Source organism: Cavia porcellus, unplaced genomic scaffold, assembly GCF_034190915.1.
Source record: "Cavia porcellus strain 051 isolate PalLab524CR breed Dunkin Hartley unplaced genomic scaffold, mCavPor4.1 scaffold_25, whole genome shotgun sequence".
NCBI classification, from domain to species: domain Eukaryota; kingdom Metazoa; phylum Chordata; class Mammalia; order Rodentia; family Caviidae; genus Cavia; species Cavia porcellus.
In genome coordinates this window covers 48,264,821-48,276,802 of record NW_026947508.1, presented here as the reverse complement: position 1 = coordinate 48,276,802, position 11,982 = coordinate 48,264,821, and the positions used below count along the sequence as shown (strand labels likewise).

Below are 11,982 nucleotides of genomic sequence, written 5' to 3'. Positions count from 1 at the left end.
AAACATGTTAAAAAATGAGCCTCTGATCAGCAATATTCAGAGGAAGTTTTGGATAGATGCCTTAGTTTCTTAAATAATTGGAAGAGACACAGGTGGAGGGGAACCTATAAAGGAAATTTAGAAGACACATTAATTGCTGGAGGTGTAGGTCAGTGGTAGAACACTCAGAAAACCAGCCATTAAAAACTGACCAAGTTGGCCAGGCATGGGGGCACACATCTAATCCCAGTACTTGGGAGGCAGGAGGATCATTGCAAGTTTGAGATCAGCCTGGACTACAAAGTGAGCTCAAAGCCAGCCTGAACCACATAGGGAGACCCTGTCTCAAAAAGACAGAAACAAAGTCATCGAGTTGGCACAGGTAGTGTGGGAGTTTGTGTAGCAAGGGGATGATGTTTATTTTTATTTTGCCAAGTCACCAGGCTTTTCTCTTTTCCTTTTTCTTTTTTTTTTTTTGAGACTGTTGCTATATAGTCCAGGCCAGCCTCAAGCTCACTGCAATCTCCTGCCTCAGTCTCTTTTTTTTTGGTCTTTTTCCTTTTTTATTGGTACCAGGGATCAAACTCAAGACCACACACTTGCAAGGCAGACGCTTATGCCGCTGAGCTAAACCTCCAGCCCCCTGCCTCAGTCTGTTGAGTACTGGGATTACAGGGCACCATGCCTGGCACATGGCTTCTCGACAACAGCATGGCTGCAGGTCTGATGGTACCACCTGTAATCTGAGCACTTTGGGATTGCACGTAAGTCCTGACGGGGCAATTTAGGTAGACCCTTTCTCAACAAAGAGGTCTGGTGATTACAGCTCAGTACAAAGGCCTTAGACTCGATTCCTGCTACCCCTAAAACTCAGCTGCATAGCTTCTTCAGGCAAATTGCTGGTTGACTATGTAACATCTGCTGAAAGAAGTGGGCCTTGGTTAAAGTTATTTGAGTGAAAGGACAAGTGATAGGCCTAGAACTCACATCCCTGGGAGCCCAGGTCTCAATGTTTTTTGTTTTTTTCATACCAGCGATTGAACTCACAACATTGTGCTTGCCAGGCAGGCACTCAGACCACTGAGCTAAACCCCTGATCCCCAATGGTTTTTAATGTGAGCCAATGCTTTTTCCACCACACTTTACTGTGCCTCTTTTAAAGATTATGGGAACCAGGCATGGTAGCTCATGCCTATAATCCCAGCATTTGGGAGGCTGAGGCAGGCGCAGATTTTGAGTCCAGCCTGAGCTACAAAACAAGACCCTGTCTCAAACAAACAAGATTATGGAAGCAAGTTAGGGGAAGTCTTGTAATCCAGCATGTCAGGGCTCCTGACAGTCACATCTGCCTATGAAGGTACTTGGCGGGCACTGAGGCAGGCTGGTGGTGAAGAGAACAAAAAAAAGGTCCAAATTGTAAAGACACTGAGGACCTCAAAAGGTTATTAAAGTCTCGAATGTGGGTGTTAATGATGCCCTCAGCCTGCGTGGTTATCTATCAGTAAAGGCACGCTAGACTAAGACGAGTGGGAGGAGAGGAACGCTTTTCACGAGCCACGATAAGGATGAGGACACGGGTGATCCCTGGAGAGATTCTCAAAACCAGGCTCCTGGGCAGAGCTAGAGGAAGCAGTTGAGAGAAGACATCATACTCCAAATCTGTGATGCTGTCCGTGGGCAGGAGGAACCAGGGCATACCAAGAACCCTCAGAGCCTGAAGAGCAGAGATGAGCCAGGGGAAAGCCAAAGGGGTAGGGACCTGTCTTGTCTGCTTAGTGCTCACACAAAATCGGAGTTCAGTAAGGGTCTATGGCATTGCCAGTTCCTGGAGGCCAGTTTCCACGGGTCTGAATATCGGATTCACACCGGCTCCAGCTCACCTAAAAGGAAGGTCCAAGAACTGGGTAAAGTTACCTGCAGGGTAGCAGCAGCCGGAGGCCCGCCCCCGCCCCCGCCCCACTAAAACGTGCGCGGCGCCTCCCTTTTACGACAGGCCGGAAAGTAGCGGCCGCGGCTTGTACAGCGCCCAGCCGGTCTATCATGGGGGTAAGAGGGCGGTGGCCTGCTTTGAGGCGCCAGGAGACCCGGGTTGGGGAAGGTGCGAGGAACGGGAAGGCAGGGGCTCGCGTCCGGAGGAAATAATGGGAGCGAGGTCTCGCAGGGAAAGTGGGCGGCAGAGCTACAGTCGGCGGGTCCCGGGCGGGGCGCTGACGGCGTGGCCTCTGCCTTCAGAAAATCGCGCTGCAGCTTAAAGCCACGCTGGAGAACATCACCAACCTCCGGCCCCTGGGCGAGGACTTCCGGTGGTACTTGAAGGTGCGGGGTGAGCGGGGCCTGCGAAGGGGCGACTTGCAGAAGGCGTTGGGGCCTGGGGCCTCCGGGAAGGTGTGGCCCTTCATGACCTAAGCATCTCCAGCAGCGTGAGAAATATTTAATCAGACATTACATGTTAGGGTTTTTATGCCTAAGATTTTAGATTTTCTAACTGCTGATTCATCTTTAATCAACAGTCATGAAAGGTTTGTAATTTTTCCCTTTGTTAAATATTTTGTAATCTGTAAATAGATACTAATCGAAGGGATCTAGTAAGGTAAATAATTTCACCTCCTGTTTTGTCGATCAGATTGTATTTATTGAAATAGCTTAATTGTGTGCAAGATCTACCTTTTTTTTGACACATGGTTTCACTATGCAGTTCAGGGTGGCATTAAACTTATTTGTAGCCTAAAATCTCCTGAGTGATGGGATTATAGGTGTGAGCCCCTACACCCGGTTTATCTACACTTTCTTCCCCACTCCACACCGATATGCCTGGTACCCTAGTAGCATATTTTGCAGAGGTCCTTTTCTTAACAGTTTAAGGTCTTTCCCTGTCGCAGATCCCAGAGATTCTGCCTGTCCTAGTCCAAATCCCAAATCCTTGTGAACCCATCAAAAGTCCTGTCCTATAAGAAGCCACCTTTGACTTTTATTTCTAAATATTTCTGAAGTTTTGAGTTTCAGCATTTATTTGAGGAATCAGTGTTTTGTGATTACAAGAAGCAGAGTGTAGTGATGAAAGCAGAAAGAGGTCTAACAGCAATGTGATAGGTAAATATGTAAATCAAGGACTGATGGGGCCAGTGGGGACACAAAGGAATCTCCTAACCAGGCCACTTGGCTGGGGGCCTGTTGAAGCCACTCCTGTGCCACCTAAGCCTTGAGTCCTCATCCAGGCCATAGAGGCAGGTACCACAACAGGAGACACGCCTGGATATGGTCTTGGCCTAGAGATAAATCTGGTTATGTCCTTGTTGGGGCTGATTGTAAAGCAAAGTGTCAGGAAGAAGGTGATGCCAGGGATTTAGCTCAGCGGTATAAGCATCTGCCTTTCAAGTGTGAGGTCATTGAGTTCAATCCCGGGTACAAAAAAAAAGAAAAGAAAAAGAAGGTGAGATATTGTCCACAGCTGCTTTACTAGTATTCTTTTTTCCTCCTACCCCAAGATGAAATGTGGCAATTGTGGTGAAATTTCAGAGAAGTGGCAGTACATCCGACTGATGGTAAGTGGTGTTGTCAAGCACATGCAACACTTACCTTCTGGCAGAAATTTGGAGAAACTAGTTTGACTTCTTCAGTCTTTTGGACCCTACCTTTTTTGGTTCGGGAGAGCAGACATCAGTGTGATCAGTACTGGGAACAACACACATTTTATGACGAGGCAGAATTCAAAAAGGAACCCTTCCTCAGTCTCACTAGGCCTCTTTGGATGTTTTCTGCTGGTGCTAGAGATTGAAAGCGGGTTTGTCCACATTAAATATGCACTTGATTACTGAGCTGCACTTTTGCTCTCCAAGACCCCTGTCTTAGCAAGTATTGACCTCTCTGGGTCATGTCTCTTCTTTTGGGTAATAAGTGGTGAGGTGGAGTCTCAGGAGCCTTGCATCAATTTGATATGTGACTAGAGGCTCTGTTTGCTCTTTGCCAGGACAGCGTGGCATTGAAAGGAGGGCGTGGCAGTGCCTCTATGGTCCAGAAGTGCAAGCTGTGTGCACGGGAAAATTCCATCGGTAAGTCAGGTTGTAATTACTGAGTTCTGCCAGGCTGGCCCACAGCTTTCTGGTACCAGACTGAGAGCAGGCTCATATTACTTGTGGGTGTACTATGGTGTGAGATGCTAAAGCCTATGCACCTGGCTGTCTTTCCCAGAGCCACATCTGGGCACTAGGGTGGGGCCTCAATATGAATTCAAGTCAACTTTGTCTTCTCTTTTATGTTTCAGAGATTTTGAGCAGCACTATCAAGCCTTATAATGTAAGTTTGCTGCCGTAGGTGGCAAGCATGGTGGGATTACACATAAACTGGAAATAAAGAGCTTCTGGGGCTGGGGATTTAGCTCAGAGATATAAGTGCCTGCCTGGTAAGCTCAAGGTCATGAGTTTGATCCCTGGTGCCAAAAAAAAAAAACCCCCAAAACAGAAAAGGTTCATTAACAGATTGTAGCAACACCTCCCAGTAAATGCTAGGCTGTGGGAGCCCATTGGACCTCTGACCCCAGTTAGCTACTCAGTTTCCATGGCCAAGGGTACTTGCCTTGTCTGCATCTTAGGGAAGTGGTGAGTCTTCTCTGAAACCATGGATGGGACAGTGCTCTGGTGCACCCCATCTTGGAGAGTGTCAGTGTTATTATTAGATAGTTGTCCAACACTCCGTAACAGGTCAGCCTCACAGTAGGAAAGGAGTTGAGTATGCTGGGTCTGTGTAAAGAATGGCAGTTCTTTGTATTTATCGTTTCTTTATTTGATATTTATTAAAAAATATCTGAATTACATCAGATTCTCACAATATCTTAAATTGAAGAGAGCAATTAAATAAGGACTTGCCCTCAGGTCAATCATAATATAGCAAAAGACCAGCAGGCAACCAAGACCCAAAAGAACAGTGCTTCATCCGTGCTAGACATGCAGTTGAAATGCAGGAAACAATTTTTACAGTGAATGACAGGGTAAGAATGAACGTGGGGATGTGGCATTTGAGGTTTCTGAACTATACCCAGGTAGGCATGAGTTTCCTGGCTCGCTGCCCCCAAAGAGATGCCCCCTCCACCCATAACCCCTTTCAAAGGCTTAAAGGCAGCTCTCTGCCCTTGTTGCATGACAATAATCAGCAAAAAAAGGTTACAACTCAGGGTCCTGGGACCATGTGGATAATATGGAGGTTGTGTAGCTTAATATTCCGTTTATGTACCATTTATTGGGCATTAGCGTTGGGTCCTATGCTGGGCTATTTCACATATTTCAAATTCTCACAGTTAACCTGTAAAGGTTTCCTCAGCTCCACTTGACATCTTAGGGCTCATAATGCCCCAAGGAGAAGAGAGGCAGAACTCACCCTCATCATCAGATAGCCTGACCCCAGAACCTGCTTCCTTTGTCTGTGGCATCCATGTCCACCGAGTGTGTGACTGTACGCACAGAGGATGGTGACGATTACTGGGAGACAAGATTTGGTTCAACCACCCAGAACTTAGATTGCTTCTTGGGCATAAGAGAGCCTTGGAAACAGCAGCAAGCTGAAACTTTCGACAGTTATTTATCTGTAAGAAGGACATGAGAACAAAGATGTGGAAGAAAGGCATTTGCAACATACTGTATAGTCTTGGTCAGGGGATAGGCCCGGAGTGGGATGGTTCGTCACATTACACGTCAGCCCAGTTCAAGGACTCTTTCTGGGGCAGAGGGGAGATGATGGGCAAAGCAAACATCTCTGAAAATAAACTGCTTTTAGTTCCGCTGACTTTTCCTGCCGATTTGGCTCTAACTCCTAACCATACATTCCAGGAGTCTTGAAATGTCCAGAAAGTTGCATTCTCTTCAGACACCTTTGGCCAGTCCCCCCGCAGAGGGTCTCCCGGGGAGCAGTAACCAAGCAGGCTTCTTTCCAGGTGGAGGAGTTATTCCTGCGTCCCATTCTGAGCTCACAGGGACAGTAAGGCCCACATGGCAGGAAGGACAGGAGTCAACCTGAGAGCGTAGTTGTGCCTACCTCCACAACACACTTCATTTCTAGGCTGAAGACAATGAGAAGTTCAAGACAATCGTGGAGTTTGAATGCCGGGGCCTAGAACCAGTTGATTTCCAGCCCCAGGTATGTATGTCTTTGAGGAGGGAATGTACAACGTGACCACAGAACAAACTTTCTGCAGAAGCCATGGACTAGGAATTCTCCTTTGTCAAACATAATTGTCGCTCATGAAGTGCCTTGTGTATGCTGGGCACCACGCCCATTTTACCTCACAGCAACCTGTGAAGTGACCGTCCTCTTTCAGATAATGAAAGAACTTCAGAGGTTTGTAGCTGTCCAGGGTCACACAATTAGTAAGCAATGGAGCTGTAAGTTGAACCCAGGTCTGTCTGACTCCAGAACCACTGCTCACCACCACCCCCATTTGTATACCATTTTCACCTCACAAGAGATCCGTGAGGTGAGGCAGAAGGGGGAACAGTCATCCTCTTCGTAAATAAAACTAATGTCCAGAGAGGAGTGACATGCCTGGGTCCTGAGCAAGTCAGCAGTAGTGGAAGAGTTTACCTCACTCCTGCTTCCTGTTCCACGGCTGTAATCTGGAAGAACCACTGCAGTCCAAAGCCAGGTAGCAGGTCCTGGAAACTCAGCAGTTACTCCAGAACAGCTGCATACCATGCATCTCTGCCTCCATCCCAGATCTGCCAGAGAAGCCAGGTCCTAGGCAGTTCACAGCGAGCACTGTGCCTCCCTCCCCCGAGACTAACTGCTTCCTTCCCTTCCTCTGTAGGCAGGGTTTGCAGCTGAGGGTGTGGAGTCAGGGACAGTCTTCAGTGACATTAACCTGCAGGAGAAGGTATGTGACTTGGGAATCCTGCAGGGTGCTGTAGGACATCTGGTGGGAATTGTCTGACAGCATCAGTAAAAAACTAGTTCTGCATTTCTGGTGTTCTTTGCTATTATTTAAATGGTCACAAATATGGTGCTGAGGTGCTATTTAGTGTCCTGTGTACAGGAAAGCTGAGATGTACCTGGCAGAGATGATAGATAATGTTCATTCAGGCATGAATGGCAGGGCTACTGGCTGTGAGCTCAAGCAGTTGCCACTATGTGTTAAATAAGGTATCTAAACAGAAAGTAGTATACCTAGAGCAAAATTATCTGTTAATCTGTGAATGAGAACCTGACCAGAGGCTTACAAGGCCCTGACCCTGTATTTTCCTTCGGAGTCATGGTCAGTATTAATTCAGTGTTTGTAGTGACTTCATAAAACTAACAAGTAATCACAGTTCTACCCCATAGAATACTCATGCTCAGGCCCCAAAGAAAGGGCAAAAACTTGCTTCCAAGCTGGACATGGTGGCAGGGCCTGCAGTCCCAGTGCTTGGCATATTGAGGGGGACAGAGAAGTTGAGCCCAGCAGTTCAAGACTGCCTGGGTAACATGGTGAGACCCTGTCTGAAAACAAAAGCAGAGATCTGCATTCCATTTGCATGGCCCCTAGTAATAGTAGCTGGTATTTACTGAGCTCTTCTTGGTGCCAGGTACTGTGCTTAACATGTTTCCTCACTGCATTCTCTCCACATTCAACCTGCAGTCTGTCGTTGGCCCTGTCTTTAGTACAAGACAGCTGAGGCTTGGAGTTCAGTGACTTACACGTAGACACAAAGCTGACAGCTGGGGTTCAGGCCAAGCTCTGTGGCTCTCTCTGGTCCTGGATGGTCATGAGTATCTGAGCCAGAGTCTCAGGCTGAGCTGGCCTCGGTCCCTGTTGTCCACTGTGCAGAGTGATCTATTCTGTGCCATGAGGCTAACACTGCCCTCTTACTCCATAGGACTGGACTGACTATGATGAGAAGGCTCAGGAGTCTGTGGGAATCTTCGAGGTCACACACCAGTTTGTGAAATGCTGAACCGTCTTGCTACAGACTTCTCTTAAGAACTGAGAAGAGACTGAGTGGCCCAGGCAGTGACACCCGCAGAGGCTGGTGCTCGAGTCCCTCATCTAATCCTATCTGCATGCTGGGCTTTGTCTTAGTTCCCGAGCCTCACCAATAAAGCCTCTGTTCTGGCTCTACTGGTGCATGGGGGACGTCAGGGAGCAGCCCCTCCCTCTAGAACTAGGAGTTCATGCTGGAGGTTTCTGCTTTCTGGCACCTTCCTTTGGTCTTAAGTCCCTGATCCACTTTGCAGAACACGCAGAGAGCGTACACTTCCAAAGGCTCTCCAGCTCCTGGAGAGAGAGCAGGTCAACCCAGAGGATTGAAAGTGCCACAGCCAGTGGCAGAAAAGAACAGGGAAGCCTGTGGAATGGTGCCAAGAGCCAAGCAGTCCAGAGCCAAAACACTGCAGTGGCCAGCTTGCCTCTCTGTACAACCCAGGCATCTGTTAGCTGGTGTCACTTCACACCCTGGGGCTAGAGGATTTCAGTAGCTCTCCCCCAGCCTGTTCCTGGCTAATGGCCATCAGGTGTCCACTCGCTTGCTGTGATGGGCACTCCCGGCCCATCAGGAGTGTTAGTGTGAAAGTTCTGCCTTGTGCTCAGTGAGCCTCTGTGGTTCCTACAGTTCCCTGTGGATCCTGGTTTCACCCCCCAGGTCACACTCATGTTCTTCTGCCTCTGGGCAATACTTCAAAGCTGTGAACAGAGTGGTCAAGAGCTGCTCATGGATCCAAGATCCCCACACTGCAGACAAGCATGAGACCATGAGAGGATGTGCATGTCCTCACTTTGGGGAACCCGTTGTCTGTAAAACCTCTGCCACAGCCCTTACTTCTCACCTGTTCTATGGAATGTGGAATTCTTTGGAAGAAAATATTATCTGTGGCTGCGACTTTCTGTGAGCGGGAAAGGGGTGGCCTAGGCTCACTAGGGAGAAGGAAGTCCTTTGGTTCCAGGCAAAGCTGGCTGTGTTCAGGAGTGGTGAATAGGTGCCACCTTGTCCCCTTTCCAGTGTAACCGCCACATTGTGTCCTCTGGATTACTTGCGGGCCCTCTGGCCCAGGCTTTTCTGTACCTGACAGCAGGGCTTCTGCAGTCCTCCACCAGCCTGCCCACTGCCTCGTCCACTGCCTCAACAGGAAGCGAATTCCACAGGAGACACTGGCTAGCGGAGGCCACTTTTCTGTTTTTAGTCTCTGTACTAGCCAGTGTGTAAGTTCAAGACGTCAAACACTAAAGAGCTCAAGGTTTTCTTTATATTTTAAATTACTTTGGACCTGTCAGGGTAGAACTCACAGTCATTAACAGATTAAAAGCATACGAGGAAAGACAAAAAGTATTCAGTAAATATTCATTTATAAAAGCCTTAGCAACTAGGAATTAAAAGGAGCTGTCCTCACTGTACAGCATATCTGCAGAAAACCTAAAGCGAGTGCCATGTTTAATCAGTGATGAAGCATGTGAAGTACTACAGTCAAGGTCAGGGTGAGAGGAGGTGCTGTCAATCATGGAGTCTGTTCATTGTGTTGGGGATGCCCCTGGTGAGGCGCAGTGATAGAAAGTAAAGTGAAAGGGTAGAGAAGGGAGAAGACTCTAGGGGTACAGGTGTTTGAGACAGGTTTCCCTATGCAGCCCAGGCTGGCCTGGAGCTCAGCAGTCCTGCCTCAGCCTCAAAGTGCTGGGATTCTAAGTATGTGCCACCACACCCAGCCAATAATTCAGTTCTTCACAGATAATTTTCAGTTTGTTCCAAAAGAATTAACAGGTGCCAAGTAAGATTAACTTACAGAAATTGAAAGCATTTTAGTACACTGCTTATAATTCAAAAAGATACCACAATAGCAAACAAAAAATACCCCCTCAAAAGTAACTAAGAGCTTTCTATCCTATCTACAGAGAGATTCATTACTGAAAAACGTTACAGCCTAAAGAAATGAAAATCTGTACTACTGATGGATGGCAAGCCTTGATACTATAAAGGTACTGTAAAGTTGATACACAGAATGAGTTTGGGCCGGGGAGATAGTCTAGTGGCATAAATGCTGCCTGGCTAGCGCATGGCCCTGAGTTCAATCCCAGTAACAAAATAGAGAATTCAGTTCTTATGAAGTCTCAATTTCTCTAGTGGAATTTGATTCTGAAATCTAAGTAGCACAGATGGGGAACCTCCCCTGGCAGCTATCATAGTCTACTTATTAGGCCATGGCAGTTAAGCCAGGAGGTATTGGCACTGGATATTCAAACAGCCCAGCAACAGGAGCCAAAGGAACCTGTTAATATATGAAACTGCTTAATGACAGATGGTGTTGCAGATCAATAGATTAAACATTAACTCATAAGTGCACAGGGGTAGCTGTTAAATTTCTTATAGTAAGTTTGGAACCCTGCTGCATTCAAAGAACACTCCAAGGAGCAGTGGGCTTCCATGCCTTGGTGCTGTGCTATGTGGGCCTAGCAGATCCCTGGCCTCAGTCTCATTCCCTGTAAATGGGGCAAGTACCTCCCCACTTGGGATTTCATTTGCTCCATCTGAAAAATGAGGGCGCTTTTGGCTCTGAAAAGCAGCACAATGGTAGCCCGTCTAGGTCCTACCTCTCATTCCCTGCCCCATACTCCAAAAAGCAGTGTCCTGTGGGTGCTCCTGGAAATGGAGAGTCCTAAATTCTCTTCTGGGGCTTTGTATGTTCTGTGCAGTTCCTCTGTGTGCTGTTACATTTCCCACATTCCCCTTTTTTAAGGGCTATCTTAAGGATAGCATTTTTCTTAACTAGACTTTTGTGTAAAATCTTGGGTTTTTGTGCCTAACAGTGAGATAAAGGTTGGGTACAGCTAGGCCACAGCGACTCTGCTGATTCCCAGGAAGACCAGAAGCCTCGGGGACTGCCTGGCAGTCATTGCACAATGCTGTCGCTATGCTTAGTTATTCTCTTGGGACTCCAGAGCGGGTGGCTTTCAGACTGGCCCTTTAGAAAGTTACAGGAATCCTGCATGTTATTTTACTTGTGCATCTGAATGTTCCTTTGACATATCTTTCCTGAGGGCCTCTTCTGCACCTAGCACTTGAGAAAGGGAGCTCCTGCTCTGGAGCAAGGGTTCAAATGAAGTGTAAGCCATTAACTTATGTCGTACTTCACAAACAGCTATGCACTGAATTGCTGGGTGAACTTGAAATACAAGATTGGTTTCCTGGCCCCACTTCATTCCCACCCACTGAGCCTTTCTCAGGCTGAGGCCTGAGATTTTCCATCAAGGAGCTTTCCCGAGGAGAGCTGATCACTTGGCTAGGTTTCACAGCAGGGTTTGTTGTCAGTTGCTGCAGGGATCAGATGAGTTCACACAGGCCACATGCTTAGTGCAATGTTGGGCTCCATAAGCAGGAGCCAAAGGGGGAGCAGTTAGGATTTAATTAGAAATGCAGGCTCTACTGTTCTCTAGTGGCTGAGGAACAACTGGGAGCCAGCCCAGGGCCCGTGTCTGTCCCTGGAGAGGGGGCCAGGCGGATAGCCTGCCTGGGCCTCCTTGGCATCTAATGCTAACTCGTGCCTGGCCCGCCTGATCCCTGAAGACGCCCGAGGAATCTGGCTGTCTTTTCAAATGAAAAGACTTAAAACTGCCTAACAGCTGCTGCTTACCTCTCTTTAATCTGGAAACAGCAGTGAACTTCACAGCCATCAAAATAAAAAGGCTCCAATCAAAACAACAGTTAACACACATTGGTGAGGACAAGGAGGAACTGAATTTCATCCTGCTGGTGGGAATGTATGACGGTCTGAAAGTCTGACTGCTCATAAGCAACTAAGCAGTTACATGACCCAGCAGTTCCACTCCTAGGTATGTACCCAAAGGGCTGTAAACATCTACATAAAATGTATGGCACACACCTGTAGTCCTAGCTCTCCAGGAGGCTGAGAAAGTAAGATTCTCAGTTGGAGTCAGGGCAATTTAGTGAAACCCTTTCTTAAAGGGAGGTGGGGCTTAGAAGGCTGAGTCAGGAGGATCCCTGTGGGTTCAAGAGCCTGGGCTACACAGTGATTTCAAGTCCAGCCTGCACTACATAG

At 47.6% G+C, this 11,982-nt stretch overlaps 1 protein-coding gene across 4 annotated transcripts; it reads left to right on the top strand.

Annotated features, from left to right (window-relative positions):
* The first annotated feature begins 26 nt into the window (after nt 1-26).
* On the top strand, nt 27-8,809 carry Czib (CXXC motif containing zinc binding protein). 4 transcript variants are annotated; one of them, XM_063236526.1, is made up of 8 exons: nt 27-1,730; nt 2,212-2,295; nt 3,465-3,521; nt 3,947-4,028; nt 4,241-4,272; nt 6,028-6,105; nt 6,773-6,838; nt 7,818-8,809. In XM_063236526.1, exons 1-8 carry the CDS (start codon nt 1,707-1,709, stop codon nt 7,893-7,895), a joined length of 501 nt encoding a protein of 166 aa, XP_063092596.1. In that variant the 5' UTR covers nt 27-1,706; the 3' UTR covers nt 7,896-8,809. The 4 variants fall into 4 exon arrangements, with proteins under 4 accessions (XP_063092596.1, XP_003461002.1, XP_013002114.1 ...); XM_003460954.5 differs by lacking the exon at nt 27-1,730 and adding an exon at nt 1,880-2,025; XM_013146660.2 differs by lacking the exons at nt 27-1,730; nt 2,212-2,295 and adding an exon at nt 1,890-2,025.
* Nucleotides 8,810-11,982: the final 3,173 nt, after the last annotated feature.

What these genes read in the sequence shown, in the direction of transcription:
- Czib (XM_063236526.1), top strand. Translation starts at nt 1,707, where the DNA reads ATGAGCCAGGGGAAAGCCAAAGGG. An exon ending in TGCACGGGAAAATTCCATCG is followed by an intron (nt 4,029 to 4,240) that starts GTAAGTCAGGTT and finishes TTTATGTTTCAG; the next exon opens with AGATTTTGAGCAGCACTATC. An exon ending in CAGTTGATTTCCAGCCCCAG is followed by an intron (nt 6,106 to 6,772) that starts GTATGTATGTCT and finishes CTTCCTCTGTAG; the next exon opens with GCAGGGTTTGCAGCTGAGGG.